The 18,448-nt window shown below is 38.8% G+C and overlaps 2 protein-coding genes across 5 annotated transcripts; one reads left to right on the forward strand and one right to left on the reverse strand.

Moving 5' to 3' along the window:
* Positions 1-2,103: 2,103 nt before the first annotated feature.
* Positions 2,104-7,473, reverse strand: LOC115827565 (kynurenine--oxoglutarate transaminase 3). 4 transcript variants are annotated; one of them, XM_030791446.1, is made up of 14 exons: positions 7,375-7,461; positions 6,387-6,472; positions 6,223-6,287; positions 5,986-6,130; positions 5,463-5,612; positions 5,282-5,368; positions 5,058-5,183; positions 4,829-4,949; positions 4,622-4,698; positions 4,400-4,489; positions 3,929-4,115; positions 3,554-3,627; positions 3,281-3,367; positions 2,104-3,008 (listed from the first exon to the last, which is right to left on the reverse strand). In XM_030791446.1, the coding sequence occupies exons 2-14, from the start codon at positions 6,468-6,470 to the stop codon at positions 2,952-2,954; spliced, it is 1,350 nt and encodes a 449-aa protein (XP_030647306.1). In that variant the 5' UTR covers positions 6,471-6,472; positions 7,375-7,461; the 3' UTR covers positions 2,104-2,951. The 4 variants fall into 4 exon arrangements, with proteins under 4 accessions (XP_030647306.1, XP_030647307.1, XP_030647305.1 ...); XM_030791447.1 differs by lacking the exon at positions 7,375-7,461 and adding an exon at positions 6,909-7,013; XM_030791445.1 differs by lacking the exon at positions 7,375-7,461 and adding an exon at positions 6,723-7,013.
* Positions 7,474-15,497: 8,024 nt separating this feature from the next.
* Positions 15,498-18,442, forward strand: LOC115827259 (volume-regulated anion channel subunit LRRC8B-like). The gene is made up of 2 exons (XM_030791072.1): positions 15,498-17,564; positions 18,071-18,442. Exons 1-2 carry the CDS (start codon positions 15,498-15,500, stop codon positions 18,440-18,442), a joined length of 2,439 nt encoding a protein of 812 aa, XP_030646932.1.
* The last annotated feature ends 6 nt before the right edge of the window (positions 18,443-18,448 follow it).

Below are 18,448 nucleotides of genomic sequence, written 5' to 3' on the forward strand. Positions count from 1 at the left end.
CTTTTTTTTTTTTTTAAATATATGGATGTAAGGATATGTGTATGGAGAATGATTCTGACCTTCTCAAAAGGAATGTAAAAATGTATATTCACAGACAAAAAAATGTATATTTTTGGCGTGCGGTTATGCCAAAGTGAGACTGTATTTTGTAACTTGTGTTTTTCTTTTTTTTTTTTTTTCTTTTTTTTTTTTTTCTTTTTAAGACGTTCGTTGTCAGTTTCCTCTGGACCATCAGTGGAAAAGGTGAAACACAGGCCTAGGCCTTCAGTGATTGTAAAACATAACAAATCAAAAGCCCCTCAACAGCTGTTCATTGGATTGAATTGTGCACTGTTATTCTGTCATTTGGGAACTGCTGTTATAAATGCTCCTGTCGATTTTTGACCCAAGTGAACACCCCCCCCCCCAACTAGTTTGTTCCCATTCCCATATTCTCTGAGATCCATTCCCTTGGGACTGTTTTTATGAAGCAGCAGTTGTGTTTTAGGCTTAGAGAGCTATCGTGGACTCTTGCCAGCACATACCTAGTGCATCTCCAAAAGGGTTTTTAAATACACTCTCGACATAGACTGAGGGCCTGGTAACCGTCTGTCTTCTCCTTGAAGGGTTTCACAGAGGAATGTATGCTCTGAATAAACTGACGAAGAACTCTTGCTTGGTGTACGTTTTCTCTGGACTGTCCTTTATTATGGGCGAGGTGTGTTTTTTAAATGACAAACTGTGTGAATCAGTAGAGTGGAGTTGTGAATATATAGAGACCAGACACTTTTAAGAATGTTCTTACAAGCAAAACAGCCCACCAGCCCTGGTAACAGAAGCGTGAACACTTTAGTAAACGCTACAAAGAAGTTTTTGTATCGAGTTGACTAGGATTTAAAACCTAAGGCAAACGGAAGACAAAACATTCATATGTTGTTTATTGGCAGTGGTGTGCATGCAGTATGTAAAGTGATACTGCAGATTCTGAGTGAAACAAAAACAGCAGAAGGGAAATCTCTGCTTGAGTCTTGCATTCACTGCCAGGAGAGAAGGAACTAAAAGTGATGCAGCTGGTTAAACTGGACTAGCAGGTCACGTCAGGATGTGTCGAAAGGGTTACGGTGAGTCATATGGCACCTTTGTTGGCTAGGAATTCAGCAATGCATTTACTAAAAAGGTCTGCTCTTCTCTCTGCCTGTACCCTATCCTCCCTTGTTGACCTAGAGACTAAGACCCGATGTTGGAACAGAAGGTCCACAGTAAGGCATCATACAAACATTCATGATACCTCCACTGTCAAAGTAATTCCAGACCATTTTTGGTCATGAAATGACTGCTTTTGGAATGGACTCAACCATATACAATTTGGCCAACTTTCAATACACTCCCATAGGTTTTAAAGCAGGTTTAAAATATACTATCAAGGTACCAGATTTCTATTGGTCCCCACAATCTGCTACTAAATTCAGAGAGACCTAGGGTTTGATAGCACTGAATTCGATAGAAGGCCTAACATTTGCCATGCTACAACCTTTTGGCAAACTCTTGCCCATGTAATCTCTTGGGGAAAGTCAGGACACAAGGACAGATTTCCAGACAGGAAGATGAAAAGGAAGCTGGGATCCAAGGCCAGAGAGAGAGAGAGAGAGAGAGAGAGAGCAGACTCCGCCCCACAGCGCTGGGCCTTTCGGGGGCTTGCCGTAAACTGCCCCTTTCCATCCGGCTGCAGGAAGAGAGCAGTGAAAGAGTGGGAGTGTGGGTGCCTCAGATAAATGAGAGAGAAGGAGAAAAAAAAAAGTCCCAAAGATCCCAAATGAAATGAAAGTGGTCAGTTAGTGTGGAGCCCCACACAATCCTGGTGTGGGACAGAGACTTGGGAGCAGAAGAAAAGACAATATGAAAAAGCTCTCATGCATGGACTGGATCATGTGACCAATGGGCTATTTTAAAGGTCATGCTAAATTTGAAGCCCTCAGTGAAAAATGTTCATGTTAAAACCGGATTTTTGGTTCAATCCAGAAATTCTGTAAGGAAAATGTGTTTTCTTTAATGATGTAATGCAGAATATTTGAATCAAACTGTGTATTGAAGGAAATGAGAGTCTAGGACATGACAACAATCTTGTCTGGCTACGTATACATTCGAAACCTTGAGTTCCCTTAATTTTAATGAGGGTTATTTAAGGAACTATATGAGTTCCACACGTCTACATGAGTTATTTAAGGAACTGCATCTTCTTAGAATTTTAAACACCAGAATCAAACAGAACATTTTAAAGCTAAAAAACATTCTTCTCCTGCAAAACCATTTTAGTGATTTCCTGTGTCATTTACACCTGGGACATTTAAAAATATTGATTTAAGGCATGCTTGTTGACCCGCACCTAACTTTACTGAAGTTAGAACAAATCATTTTAAAGAGAATACTGCCACCTAGTGACCAAAGAACAGAAAGTGAGAAAAGTCAGTACAGCTTTGACAAGGATATGCATTTTACTATTTGAATTAGTTTGTTGTTTAGCAGTTAAATTGATATATGAAAGCACAGCTGGAAACTTCATGTTTTATTTTCATTTGGAAACATCACTAAAAGCCATCCAACTCAATTAATCAACCCAACAAATTAATGTTTGTAATCGAAATTTGCTTTTCAAAGCACTGAAGTGGAAAGATAGCAACAACTTAGGAGAACCCAAATAAACAGTTTACAATCCCAACCAAATTTACTGCAATACAAACAGCTGAAAAACAATTATAATAAATAGGAAAGCAATTAAAAAAACACACAAAACTAATTCTGGAGACATTCTCAGTTAAACCAAGTGGGAGTGAAATTTAAACCTTGAAATCACTGTAACTGATGACAAAATAGGCACTATTTCAGCAGATGGACTATGGTGTTTAAGAGACGAAATAAACCCTTAAAAGGGAGATGATAGAAGAGCCCTTTATCTTCCAACACTACATCTGACATCAATTTCTATTCCAGTTCTTCAGTATGGTCTCTGCAGCATCCAGAGTACTGTCTTCCTGCAATAAGAGATACAAATGGACGTGTTAATTGAATGCAGAAACAATGCAGTTTAAACCACCAAGACAATGCATCTATGAAAAGATTTACACAGACACAAATAATGTACATTAAACTATTTGAAAAGAAAATTTACAGGGTTAGTAGGTTATGTTACCAAGAGCAGTGTGTGTGTGTGTGAGTGAGTGTGTTTCACATCAATTACGCATTCTGGCATTTCTCATTGCATGCTCCACAAATTGTCTGAACAGCCTTTTAAACCAGTGCTTACTTTGATGAAACACAGACGGATGTATTTCTCAAACTGCTTCTTGGAATCGTCTCCACAGAATGCTGTTACTGGAATGGCAGCCAATTTCTAGGAGAGGTAAGCATAATACAAGAGAGAGGAAAAAAAAAAAAAAAAAAAAAACACGGTACAACTCAAGGCATAATAATTTACCTTTTTTTTCAGTATTTCTTGTAGTTGAAGTGAACTGAGACATACAGAAGAAAAAATTTATATTTTACCGTAGACCGTAATATCTGCATGGTCACACCATACCTTTTCTTTGATCATCCACTTGATAAACTTGTAGTCATATGGTTCATCATCCTTAATATGGGACAGGTCCTGGTCTGTATACAACCAAAAGACATATAGCAAATGAACTGCAGAGTCTGGATTAGTGATTTATATGATTCTATTGCATTTATACAGTGAATATATGAATAACCTCATTAGCCAATCACATGATACTCATTACTTATTCAAACCAATCCTATGCACAGAATGCTTTTTGGAAAACCCAACAATAAAGAGAGACAAGTCATACTGCGTTCTGATCTTTTAGAAAAACAACCAAAAAGGTAATAAACAACTCAAGCTCTTATTGAGTCCAGCCTAAATAAAACAGTACTGAAGGGTGTTTCCACGCACTGAGAACCGTAACATCCACAATCATGAAGTATCCGCCCTCTGGGATAATTGGAGACATGCCAGCGTCCTGCAGGATGCCGGCCAGACGGTCTCTCTTCACCTCCAGTTCAGTGGCCAGGGAGGAAAAGTAACAGTCAGGCTGGCCCATCAGCTCATAGTTCTTCAGCAGTCCCTGGGCCACAGCCTCCTACTGAACAGAACATATACAGCTGGATGCACTTCATTCTCATCTCCCTGAGAATCTTCATCTCTAACAGATTTTAAACAGTGGCCATAGACATATAGACAGACTGACAAGACAGAGACAGACAGACAGACAACTAGCTGCACCTATATGGAGACAGCAATAATCTGAATAAAAAGGAAAAGGAGAACAACTATAAACTGCAATGAGCAGATGAGTAAAAATGTCCAGGAAAAGTCACTTACTATCAGGTGGGAAAAAAACCCTGTGGTTTGACTAGCACTTGCCTGTAAAGGAGTGGGACAAGTGTACAGGCTGTTCTGCATTACAGTTTGTAGATGTTTAATCAAGTGCTCTGGGCCTACGGACCAGCCAAGCTGAAAAAGAAAAACATTTGGAATAACACTGATAAAAGCCCAGCTGAAGAAAAAAAGAGAATAAACAAGAATGAATAAATGATTCCATGAATGCAATACAATGAATCAGCTGATGAGTTGTTGAGTAATTACCTTCCAGCCAGTGACACTAAAGGTTTTCCCTGCACTGCCAATGGTGATGGTTCTGTCCCACATACCAGGGAGAGTCGCTGTACATAATACACCACAAAAAGAAAAGAATGACCGAAACAGAAATGACTAGAACTCCTCCCAAATCAGACTTATAGCCCATGACCGTCATTGGGCCAAAGACAAAATCTGACAAAACGTGATACAGACCTATCTTTACATGTTCATGACCCTTGAATATGAGCCACTCATACACCTCGTCGCTGACGCACAGTGTGTCGTGTTTGATGCAAAGGTCAGCAATAACCTGTAACTCATCTCTGGTGAATATCTGGGTCAAAAAAAGAAAAATCAAGCATAAAACATTAGCACTAGTGAACGGAAAAAGTGCAAAGAAAGAAGTAAATAAATAAAAAAAAATGTAATTCCATAAACTCACTTTCCCAAGGGGGTTGTTTGGAGTGTTGATTATTATGGCCTTTGTCTTCGAGTTAAATTTACTGGCAAGTTCATCTTGGTCCAGAACCCAGTCCGCACTAGAGATGTTTTTTTTGGTGCCGGATTTCTATAGTTATGGTCATTACAATATTACATCAAAACACGACTGGAAATATATTTCAACGCAGGTCATTTCAATTGCAAACATTAAAAAGACAAACTCACCAGTCGCAATGGTATTAAAACAGGCTTAGCCCCAGCCATTCTAACCATTGGGACATAACAGTCAAAAAAAGGTTCAATAATTATGACCTAGAGTAGAAAGGAAACAGCTCATCAGCACAGAAAAAAAAACAAAAAAAAACAAAAAACAGTATTTCTCAAAAGGAACTTCACCACATCTTACCTCATCTCCCTCTTCCACCAGTCCCTGCATTGTGCTGAATAATGACCCATAACCGCCTACAGTCACCAGGACCTCTTTAAAAGGGTCGATCTGCCGGCCATGTACTTTCCCATACACCTGAGCCAGGGCCTTCACCAGGGGTGGGTGACCCTGTTCAAGGGAAAATGCTCTTTCAACTAACTTCAATACAAACACATTTCACATCACTACATATTTCTGAATGATTTGACCCATGAAAGTAAGTTTTACAGACGGGGAATAGCAATTACACAGCAGATTGTTTTCTGTAAAATAGTGATACTGATTGTTAATATCGTGTACAAATATCTAGAAAGATAAATGAGTGAGGTCATTTTTTTTTAAAACGTGTTTAAAACCGGTGTACTGTTAGTCATGGTATTCCTAATGCACCAAAAACTGGACACGTTACAGGTTTCACACTCGCAAGATACGTCAAAAATGTGCAGATAATGTCAGTAAAGTCAAACAAGGTGTTTTTGCAGTGAATGCAAAGCTGCCCTACAAAGCTTCGAGTGTACTGGTTCAGTTTGTCCACCATGGCAGCCTGTGCCAGACCCTCTTTTATGTAGATGGGCGGGGGGATGTCTGGGTAACCCTGTCCCAAATTAACCACAGAGGGGTCTGCAGCCAGTGATGTGAAGGCCACCCTAGGGCAACAGAAAGACCACAAATAATCAGATGCAATGAATATACACAAGTATAACTAGTGGTGTGGTAACATCGTCACTAAATTTCTTACCATACATTCTTGTCCAGTCCCTCAATTCTTTTTGTGTTCTTATGTTTAGAGGATGCCATTTTTATCTAGTACAAGAGGAATAAATCATCTGATAACGACTTTGCAAAGCAGACAATAGTATTCACACGACAGTAAACATTAAAGAACATACAGAATACACTTACATGAGAAGAGGAAAGGGTTCTAACTGAATTACTTCCAAACAAACGAGTAGCAGATCGACAACATCTAATAAAATGGATACTCATATCTGCAAAACAGTTTCGTTTAACATTAACCATGCTATGTCAAAATATGTGAATTTGATACATCGATCGATGAAAAGATACAACTTCCCACGTGAGTTTAACCTTGCTCACAGCAAACTGGCAACTTGTAGAAACTGATTCAGCAATAATTGAAAATGGGGCAACATATTGCATTTTTAAGATCAGTGTGCTGTCGATTATCAAACATCACAGTTACTAATTAACAAAATAAAGCTAAGCTTGCACTCTAACCTCGCTGTATTTCCACAACCGTCCGACCCCAAAGACAAGTTACCGAAGGACAGGAAGAGAGTCACATACTTAGACATTATGGAAATTTAACGATATATTACAGCCTTTTCAACTGAGAACATCCTTAAGACTAGCTGAAACAATTTTCTAAAACAAGCAATGTATTTACCCTTTAAGATTACTCACTTATTTCACAGCTATAGTAAACGTATTTTGCGATTCGCTTCGCACGATTCTGCGTGATGTCCCATATCCCGCCCTCATTTCTAACCAATTGGGTCTCGTATTTATTCTGCCTCTTATTTATTCTGGTCAAATTACGATATTAACCATAAAGTTTCAATTTTTCAATTCTCACAATTCCATTGTCTTAACATATAATGTTGTTATAACTGTTATACTGTAAAAATTCTGATTACACATGACGTAACTACGAAACGCCTGCGGACAAACCTGTACAAATTGCACAGTGATGAAAAGTAAACTGAACGAAAAATATTGCCTAAAGCGCAAAACCGAACGAAACTTAAAAAGTATTCTGTGCTAGAATACAAATGATCAATTTATAGCTTGCAATAGTGAAATTAATTTGAAAAAATCACAATGTTGCAATTAAATGCATTTATCCATCATATTTAATACATATACTCACACTAGCTCCTTTGCCTCTGTAATCCAGAATGAAAGTGGAACAAATAAATCTTGCAAAAGAGGAACCTTAATCCAGTGATCAAAGTCATGCGAGTCATGTGGACTGTGGTCAAACTGTCCGGGAAAGCCGGGTCGAACAACTCCGTTATGAACAGCATGCGCAATTATTCTATGCTCTTTGGTACAATCATCTGAATACACCGATTGGAGCTAGAGGAATGTGTAACTTCATCGAAAAATTGTCAAGTGACTGTCATAGCCATATTTAACAGCGTTCTGAAATCACAGTTAATAAGGAATATTGTCTTTCTTTCTTTCTTTCTTTCTTTCTTTCTTTCTTTCTTTTTTTCATTTTCTTTCTTTTATTTATCTTTTTTTATACTGGAACACAGTTATTGCATAAATCAGAATAGTCTCAGGGACTCTCTATGAGTGTTTGCTCATAGGTTAAAATCAGTCTTAATACCAGTGCAGCAACCTGATTGAAGCTGGGTCGACCAAGAGTCACGAGAGTGAATATGACTCAGCAACAGTATTTTAGGAAAAAATACTCTCAAATCAATCTAATGTCAACTAGTCTCAGACCGCAATCATCACAGATCAGAACACAGACGTGCACACTGGAAATGAACTGTTTTACTACCTCTCCATCTTAATATATGCTTGGAACGCAGGTTTGATTCCATAATTTTTTAAATGTTTTATTGGAGATTTGTAATGCACGTGCAAAGTTGATATATTAATGGTGATATCTGTGTGTCATGTTATCCTACTCTCCCCAACTCACTACCTAAAGAAAAGAAACTATTAGAGGGAAACAGGGCTGTAACTTAATGTGTGTGTGTGTCTGTGTGTGTGTGTGTGTCTGTGTGTAGGAAACAGTAAATCAATAAGTACCAGTAACTAAAATGCAGCTGACCCCTCGGATCCCAACATAGGATGCAGCCTTGGTAGTCCTTGCATGCTCTGTGAGCAGATAACACTGAATGGGACACTCTACATAGAACTATGGCTTCCAGGTCCTGATCTTGAGGAAGGAAAGCAAGAGCTGAGGATAAAAAAAATCCATTGAACTTTAACAGTTTTAAAGTATTTATTTGCTTAGACTGAACAATTTCCCCAGTAACCTCAAGAAAACAACTTTACAACTTACCATATAGGGGACACATTAGATTTAAACTTGAATTATTATTAGAACTATTGTTATTGATACTTCATAGTATATAGATACATCAATAAGGTTATGTGTGCCTGTTAGCGACACCAACAGCCTCTGGTCTGCTCCAGTTAAAGACAACATTATGGACACTCAGCCATCATATTCATCATATTATGATTTGCAGTGATGGGCTGAGACATAGATTGAGAAGGACTTTTTAGTTAAGGGAGAGACCCTCACAGCCAAAGAACAGCTGAAGACCAGTCCCCACGATTATGATGAACATGGTGATGTGCTACAAGTCATGATTTATCAATCTGTTACATGCTCCTGAGGTGAGAATTGACAACATACCCAGGTGTAAGAAGCTTCTGAATCTGTCCCTCATAAACTTTTGCCTTTTCAGAATCCTTAGTGTGCTTAACATCCCCTGGGGTTTGGTAAAACAGCTTCCTTAATCACTTTAAAAGTGGTGCATCTCTGGTATGAAGGAGAGGAGCAGCATGGAATGTGCTATCAGTGTAAGTTCATGCTGTCCTCACTTCCAAGGTTTCCACAGCTGTCTGGTCCTGTCGTGAGCACTCAACTAACTTCTTGCTGTGCTATAGAGCAACTATGGTCACTTAAAATGTTAGAATATGTGATTACATGGCTGGAGAGTACAGGCTCTGCTGCACTGGCATGCAGCAGCTCAGGATCTGACTGGAACCCCTCTAGCTCTGAATGCCCAGCTGCACAGCCCACCAGCTGGTTGAGTCAGATAAGTACTGTGGCTGCAGTCAGACTCAATGTGTAGGAGATGAAAGCCTCGGTTGAAGCAGGGAGGAGAAATGCTTGAAAGGTTTTTTTATTTCAGACATTTGTGGACAGCTTGATGGTGTATGGTTATGTATGACGGGTCTGCTAGAGCTTAACAAGAGGCTATTAACACTCCAGTCATGTTGTGTTTCACACCTGCCTCCGACTGAGAGGAGACCTCAAAGTCCACTGATGCTTCTATCTGACGTGCAATGTTATGGAGGATCATTCCAAGTGACAAACACTCGTCTCTGCCTCTGAGGCTGAGGTGATGAGCCACCACCAGGAGAATGATGCCTCTTTCCGGAACATCATCCTGAATGGTCTAGATCTCCATTGACTCATTGCCAATTCTTAGGGTTAGGGGAACAGCCTTCAGTTTAACTCATCTGGTGGAGGTTCAGTGTGTCAAATAGACACAGCCTATGGAAAAGGAGACCATTAGGATGCTGGAGCATTGATTAGACAGTGGACTGGAGAACCCAAGGTGCATAATGCTGTTACTGTCACAAGATTTGTGTATACGGAGTGTGTCCACATCTCCAGTGTTTCCTGCCATCCCTTATTCACTCAATGACGTACTCTGGGAGTCATGGAATGATCCCTTTACACCAAGAAAATACTCATCCTGGCTACAGAAGTAAAGCAAAGCCTACCTGTAAAGGAGTGGAAAATGTGCACAGGCTGTTTTGCATGACAGTTTGTATATGTTTAATCAAGTGCCCTGGCACTATTGACCACTCAAGCTGAAAGAGAAAAGGCACTTAGAATGATGGTAATGGAGGTCACTGTACAAATAAATAAAAGAGAACATATGAGCAAGTAAGTGGATGAAGGAGTAAGTGGATAATGAATGAATCTTTTAATCCATCAATATCATAAAATGCTTCAAATCCACACACAACAGTTAATGCATTGCTGAGTAGTTACATCCCAACCAATGACACAAAAGGTTTTCCCTGTACTGCCAACAGTGATAGTTCTGTCCCATATATCAGGGAGAATTACGGTTCAAAAATGAACAGAAAAAAAACCCAACAAAACACACACAAACACACACACATATATACACACACACAAAAGAATGACCAAACGACAAAAACTATAACCTCTCTGAAAACAGACCTACACTGTGTGATACACTGGGTTAAAACATCAAAAACGTTACATAACTATCTTTGTATGTTCATGACCCTTGTATATGAGCCACTTATACACTTTGTCACTAAAACAAAGCATGTCCTGTTTGATACAAAGGTCAGCAATAGGCTGTAACTCATCTCTAAGTGAATATATGAGTCAAAAAGAGGAAATGAAGCATTGATATGGCATCAGCACAAAGGACAGGAAATAGTGCTGACAAAGAAGTAAATAAACCAAAATTAAAATACCGCAAACTTAGTTTCTGCAAACTCACATCCAAGGTGACTGGGAGTACCTGTCCCTCCAGTACCTGGCCTGGCCGTATCCCCACCGTGGTCGTGGCCTCCTCCCACACACAATGTGCTGCCACTGACTAGGGCAAGGGCTCTTAGGTCCCCCTGGGCTCCTCACTAGAGTATCGGCAGGCAAAACGTCAGTCTGAGAACTACAACGTGCTGAGTCATAATCCTGTGCACACTGATGAAGGAGTGGATATATGACTGGGAGACAGTCTGCATAAAGTGTGAATTCTGATCCGGGTCATATTTAGTTTAGACAAGACAAAGACGAAGTTTGGATTCTGGATCGGATTAGACTTTTTTCTAATTATGGACTAAAACACACGTACAGTACAGTCCCTCAAACCCTTCTATGATCAATCTCTTAAAGTTACATTCACTGCCAGGTTTAACTAGGTGTAGAAAATTGTCATTTCAGTGCATTAAGCCAGAAAACTGAATTGTTAAACACTACATAATTAGCTGACAGTAAGCGGCTCATGGCTTGGTAAGTAAAAATAAAGTACTTATTATGTATTTTTCCAGCAATATGCTACTAGCAAAAATGTAAATCAAGGAACAAAATCTGAATGATGGTGGGTTTACTCCTCCAGTTTTCAAAACCTCCTTAGTATAAAGCCTTTTTTTTGTCATATGGATTGCAGCCCCTCAACACCTATATTTTCATTTCCCTTTTTCTGTTGGATTTTGTTGCAAATGAAACGTTCCTTACTGTATCACTTATTTCTTACTTTTTGGGAACCTCCTTTCTATTTGATCACTGACCATGAGGTCATTGTAATTGATGAGTGAAAGATCTACTTCATTTAAAGTTCTAAGCTGATCCTCGGAGGAAAATGTATTGTCTATAAACATTTGTTATGGCACATTGAAGTCCAAGGTTACATTGTCTACTTTTCTTGGTCATAGTTGAACTAGTTTTAGATTTGAATGCATTTTCAGTTTTCAGAGAACGATCATTTCTCTGGATAGACGACACAGTCCAAATTTGCCACAAAATCTTTATTTTCTTATTTTCTAACTCGAGTAAGGTTTTCGGAGATGGAGCCCTCTTGGGCACGATTTGCAGTCCTAACCCTGTTGTTTTAGGGCGATTTTTCCAACAGTGTGGAAACATTTTAGTAATATTATCTTTCTACGTAAAATTCTGACACCAGCCCCCCGCACCGACTGAGTCCAATGAGTTTATCTTGTTCTTCTAACACCTGCCCCACTGATATTCAATAAGACGTCTGCACATTTATAAACCAAACATATGCATGCACTGATCTGATCCGTCCACTGATCTAATTTCTATACCGACAATTTTCTAATAGTTTAAGATAAACGATTGGTTTCCTTCACAAAGCATTATTTTAGCTAATGTATATATCAATTCTGACGTTGTTGAGACCTCTGCGATAAACAGCTTCGTTCTATTCAGGGAAAGACTCGAGCGATGGCGTACACATGTACCGTAAAGCGTTGTATATAAATGCATTAACAAACCTAAAACTTGGAAAACTTGACCTGGCTTCCCTGGGCAGTCTCACTCCTGAAAGGTATTTGACACGAGAAATTGACATTTTGTCAGAGACAGGCACTTGACAGGCCTAGTATATGAAAAAAGGGTTATACAATCGAGTAAATGGGAGCAATAAAGATCAGAACTTAAAAGGGTATTACAATTTCAAACACCAGGTGTCTCCAAATACATGAAATGACTGTGGCACTCGAGAACATCAGGAAAATATGGGATAGTTTTCAATTAGGCACAGAACATAGTGTAGGCTATTTATCGTGGTGCTCTGTTACGCTGACAAAAGAGGTGTACTTCTATTTTCGGGAGAAGAATTGCGCCTATTCTTGTTACTTTATGGGTTTTTTTGGCCGATCAATTTAAACTGAACCATTATGTGGTTTAGCTGACTGAGAGTTGGATGAAAAGTTGGTAAAAACCAAGAACCAAGGTAATCAATCTAAAGTAAATTAGTGTAATTGATCAGGCAGTAGATGGTCTTGGCACTGTCAAAAATCTTCCCAAAAATCGTAGTCGAACCATTTGCTGATCATGTAGCTAGCTAGCTGGAAAATTCGACGACCCAAATTACAAAGATCATTTGCAAGTAAGACATATTACCTGGCTGAAATGATCAGTTGCTTAATTACTTCAATGTCAATAATCATTAAGACTACAAAAGCGAACTAACAGATTATTTTTGTCACCTTTCAAAGAGTTCCTATCTAGACTATTTGGCGGCTCAGTGGTTAGCACTGTCATCTAACAGCAAGAAAGCCGGTGGTTCGAATCCCTGCCGTCCCAGTTCCTTTCTGTGTTAAGTTTACATGCTAGTCTAGCTCATTGTGTGTGTGTGCTCACTGAGTTTAGGATGGGTTAAATACTGCTGAGTGTGTATGGCAAATAAAGTACTTCCTATCTGATAGAAGCTCGTTTCCACCACCTGAAAATAAAATATCAAGTCATAATGCCGTAATAATGAGAATGTATCTCATAATTATGACTTACTATCTCATGAGGCGTATTGTTGTATCTCATAATTGAGACTTTGTATAACTTTTTTTAATTATGAGATAGTAAGTCACAATTATGAGATACATTCTATGAAATACTAAGTCATAATTATGAGATAGTAAGTTATAATCATGAGATAGTGAGTCATAATTATGAGATACTAGCCTAACTCATAATTATGACATAGTAAGTCATAATTAATAATAATAATAATAATAATAATAACATTTATTTAGAGCCCAATATCACTATTTATAGTCTCAAAGGGCTTTACATGTCTATAACAAAGTCAAATCAAAATTATATCATGCATAAGTCTTAATTATGAGATACAACAATACGCCTCATGAGATAGTAAGTCATAATTATGAGATATGTTCTCATTATTTTGACATACTATGTGACTTTTTTTTTCAAGTGGTGGAAATGAGCCTCCACAGCAATCAACTGATCTCTCTATCCTAAATAATTTCCCACATTTCAAACACCAGATTACACTTTGAGTTTTACACTGCATGCTCGTATTTTGTTTTTGTGTTTTTTTCTTTCTTTCTTTTTTTTTTTCTTATTAGCCTATTATGTATCCATAGCAGGCATTGTAATAGAATCTGCTGAAAGGAGAGGTAGCCTAATTGGCCCTTATCTGATCTGTAGAATGAAATTAGCCAGTAACCTTGAGTTGACATGTGGCCCCAAATGTGTCTCTTCTCTGCTGTTCTTTTCATTGAAGAAAAAAAAAAAAGATTTAATGCACTCACAGCTCCCAGCATCAGCGCCACAGGATTCAGCACTAAATACGCATTAGCACTTCTAGCCTTATAGTTGAATCATTTCTACTATCACTCTATTCATATTGACAATCCATATATTTCCCCTGTTAAAAGTTATTACCAAAGTTAAATGGGCAACTTTTAATTAATGGCACTCATTTGTGAAGTTCATTATGTTACTGATTTATTTATTGCCTCAGCAGCACATTAAATATGAATCCTGAAGGATGAGTTTTCTCAGATTATCTCAGCAGTATGGGCCTTTTGGGTCTAATTATCTAAATTAAAGTGAATTCGTAATGTTTTATATTTTTTTTTTGGTGTTCTCTTTGGCATTTAATATTTAATGGGCTTCCAGTCAGCACTCTAATAAAAAAAAAGAAACTCAATGAAGAGGCAATGAAGAGCACAATGAAGAGCCTCCAGCAAAAAGAGGAAAAAAATGTTTTATTTTTTTCTCCTCTCTCTTTCCCTGTCTTGTTCCTCACTGTGGTTTTATGGAGATTAAATGCAGCTCAATGTCCCCTTTGGTACTTTCTTCTTATTATTTCCTCATGTTTTGATAAATATTGAACAATTACCAGTTTTTCTGGAAAGGCTGTTGATATGTTGTTTAGCAGTATTGATTAAGACTCTAGGCTTCATGAATGCTGCTAAAGTGTCCAATTGGTTTATTTAATAAAAAGAATAAGAAAAGAAAAAAAAAAAAAGCAACACAGAGCTTTGATGTGCCACGCTTGTTTTCTTTGTGCCATTCAAATGCTACATTAAGCTACGTTACAAATGCAGTTCATTAAGCTTCAAAGTAATACAAAAACACGTAACATCAGTTGTAACAACATGTAATATCAACTGTATGTTTGAGAGATAGCCTACATTTTTCATTCATATGTTTAGCAGTTGTTTGTTTCAGTGAAATATAATTCTGGTTCAGTCCTGTAATGTAAACGGAGTTAGACTGGTAAACCTAAAGTGGCACTAATCCCTAAATCACAATAAATTGGAAGATTTGGTTAATTTCATATTATAAGTGTGTTTTAGTGGATATAGGCATAATCTAAGTTTTTCCTAGTTTGAGCCTACGATTGTAATTGAGTTGCATAAAGTATACTTCATAAAGTTGGAAATGTTAAATAAATTGCTAAAATGATAGCATAATTTTAAATTGATAACTGAACTTAAAAAGAAGACATTTGTACCATGTCTTTTGGCATGAATCTAAATCTATATTTTAGCCCTTCTATTATATCAAACAGGTTATGAGTTTATAATTATAATGAGCTATAGTCTTTTCATATTAATATTTATTCTTGTAGGGTAATAATATCCCTTGTCATCAGTGATATATGGTTTAGAGAGTCATAGATTAATGAGTATTCAATACCTGATGTTTTTTGACTAAATGTCAGATTTGATCATTAGTTTCTCTTTTAGGTTTCAGAGATGCTTTCAGAAGGGGAGCTGAAGAAGTTTGCAGGTGGGCAGTCGCTCTACCGCGTTCTCCAGCCCTGGTGGGATGTTTTTTGCCACTATCTCTCTATCATGATGTTTATGATCGCCACACTTGGTTGCACCCTGCAGGTCACACTTCGTAGGATTGTTTGTATTCCATGTCATAACCTCTGTGAAAGGAACTGGGGCCCCAAGGGACCATTAATGAACAACAGCATCACCAAAGCAGACTTCTCGCTTATCTCTTCAGGTCTTTATAAGCTCGATCTACAGCAGTATGCTTACGTAGACGCCGTGTGCCATGAGCAACACCTACACTGGTTTGCCAGATTCTTCCCTTACGTGGTAATGTTGCAAACGTTAGCCTTGGTTGTTGTGAGCAACTTTTGGTTCAACTACCCTAGTACCAGTTCCAGGCTGGGGCACTTTGTCTCGATCCTTCACAAGTGCTGTGACTCACCTTGGACCACCAGAGCTCTGTCAGAGACTGTGGCTGAGCAGGGCGGCGCTCATCCTTCCCAGAGCGCTACTGACCCCGAGGCAAAGTTGTCTGCTACCAGCAATGAGAAGCGTTTCGGAATGGAGTTGCTTAGCGTTCTGGGTAAAAAAGAAGGAGAACAGGCAAAGGCCATATTTGAGAAGGTGAAAAAGTTAAAGGTTCATGTGGAAGACAAAGATATCATCTATCACACCTACATGAAACAGATTATAGTAAAAATGGCCATTCTGTCACTCATTTTAACCTATGTCCCATACGCAGCCACATGTATTTCATTTGAGATTGACTGTATGGTTGATTTGCGTGCATTGATACCTTATCAGTCCTTTCACTGTGTACACCCTTTGGCCACCATTTTTTGGTTTCTCTCCCTGGTCTACACAGCACTGGTAGTTGTTTATGGCTGTGCTTGCTTTTATAGTTTCTTGTGGATGATCAGAAATTCTCTAAGGCAGTATTCATTTGATGCACTGCGTGAAGAAAGCAGCTATAGCGATATTCCTGACGTCAAGAACGACTTTGCCTTCATCCTTCATCTGCTGGATCAGTACAATCCGTTGTTTTCCAAGCGTTTTTCGGTGTTTCTGTCTGAAGTCAGTGAGAAAAAGCTGAGGCAGCTGAATTTGAACAATGTTTGGCCCCTGGAGAAGCTCTTGCAGAAGGTGGTACAGAATGCTCAGGGCCAGGTGGAGCTTCACCTTATGCTGCTTAGTGGAATTCCTGATGCTGTGTTTGAGCTAAGGGACTTGGAGGTTCTGAAATTACAGCTAATCCTCGAGCCCAGGTTACCACAGAAGGTAACACAGCTTGGGAGTCTCAAAGAACTTTGGATTGACCATTCACCAGCCACAGTAGACAGTATGGCCTTGGAGTTCCTGTCAGAGAATCTGAGGATCCTGAGGTTGAAATTTACAGGGGGAGGAAAGGCCCCTCGCTGGGTTTTCAGGCTGAAAAACTTAACTGAACTTTACTTGTATGGAGACCTTCTCTCAGTGGGAAACTCGGATTTTGTGAACGACTTGCCCAAGCTAAAAAACCTGAAGGTACTTCTTCTGAAGTGCAGCATCTTTTCCTTGCCTAAGGTGATTACAAATTCAATGTCTTCACTTCAGAAATTTTACGTGGACAACGAAGGAGCTCAGCTCAATGCAACACAGAGTTTGAAGATGATGTCACAGCTCACTTGTTTGAAGTTGCTGAACTGTGACCTTCATCGTATCCCAAGTTCCATTTTTAGCCTGACTAACTTACAGGAAATTGATCTTAGAGGAAACAACCTCAGAACAATTGAAGAAATTATAAGTTTCCAACATCTTCAAAGACTTTTTACTCTGAAGCTCAAAAACAACAATATCAATTACATTCCAATACACATAGGTGTATTGGAAACCCTGGAGCAACTTCATCTTAGCCATAATTATATCAGTTGTATACCTGCTCAGCTTTTCTTGTGTAGCAGACTCTGTTATCTAGATCTGAGTCATAATAAGTTGTGTGTCATTCCTGAAGGCATACAAGACCTGAAGAGACTGCAAATCTTGACCCTTTCTCAGAACAAAGTAAGTCATTTCTTTAGGTTCACTCCTGCTAAATCAGTTATAAGTATCAGCCTTCCATTATCACTAGAACATCAGATACCACATATTTCCCAGGCTTTTCCACTTTAATTTTTGCAGAAATCACTCCTTTACTGTTATGTACCTTGTCAGTCACCACTCCACCCACAGCAATACAGTCTCTTCCTCCCTTCCTCCCTCCCTTACACACACACACACAAACACACACATACAGTATTGTTCTCACTCCTCCATGTTTCAATTCTTTTGCATTGGTACAGTGGTTGTTCCATTGGTAAAACACTTAAACATCAAGACAGTCCGATTAGTAAATTTAGCTTTTGTGTGATAGTGATTCTCTGCTTGAGGCATTATTGTTCAAAAATCGGACGTTTGACCATGACAGTATTTTTGGAGCTCAGTCTGATTCCAAGTAAGGATAATAATTGAAAGTTGAATTCTCTAGAGTTATGACTAATGCATTTATCTCTGCTTCATATCTGGTTTAGATTGACAGGCTTCCAAATGGTTTGTTCCAGTGCAAAACCCTTCAATCTTTGTACTTGGACCACAATAGTCTGTCCACCCTGCCACCTTTAGTTAGCAGGCTGACTAACCTAATTGTATTAGACTTGCGGGGAAACCAGCTGGAAAGCCTTCCAGCAGAGCTAGAGCACTGTCAACACCTGAGACCTGGTGGCCTCCATGTGGAAGAAGGCCTGCTTAATTCTCTCCCTTCAAATGTCAAAGAGAGATTCCAGAGACCAGAGAAGGAGCACATAAGCAAGCCTGAGACTGATGGAACTGCTGATCATTCCAACTGTAACCTGATGATCTGTAACACTGGCTATGGGGACACTGGACTGGCCTGTTCTCTGTGACCTTGC

Source organism: Chanos chanos, chromosome 14 (assembly GCF_902362185.1).
Source record: "Chanos chanos chromosome 14, fChaCha1.1, whole genome shotgun sequence".
NCBI classification, from domain to species: Eukaryota; Metazoa; Chordata; class Actinopteri; order Gonorynchiformes; family Chanidae; genus Chanos; species Chanos chanos.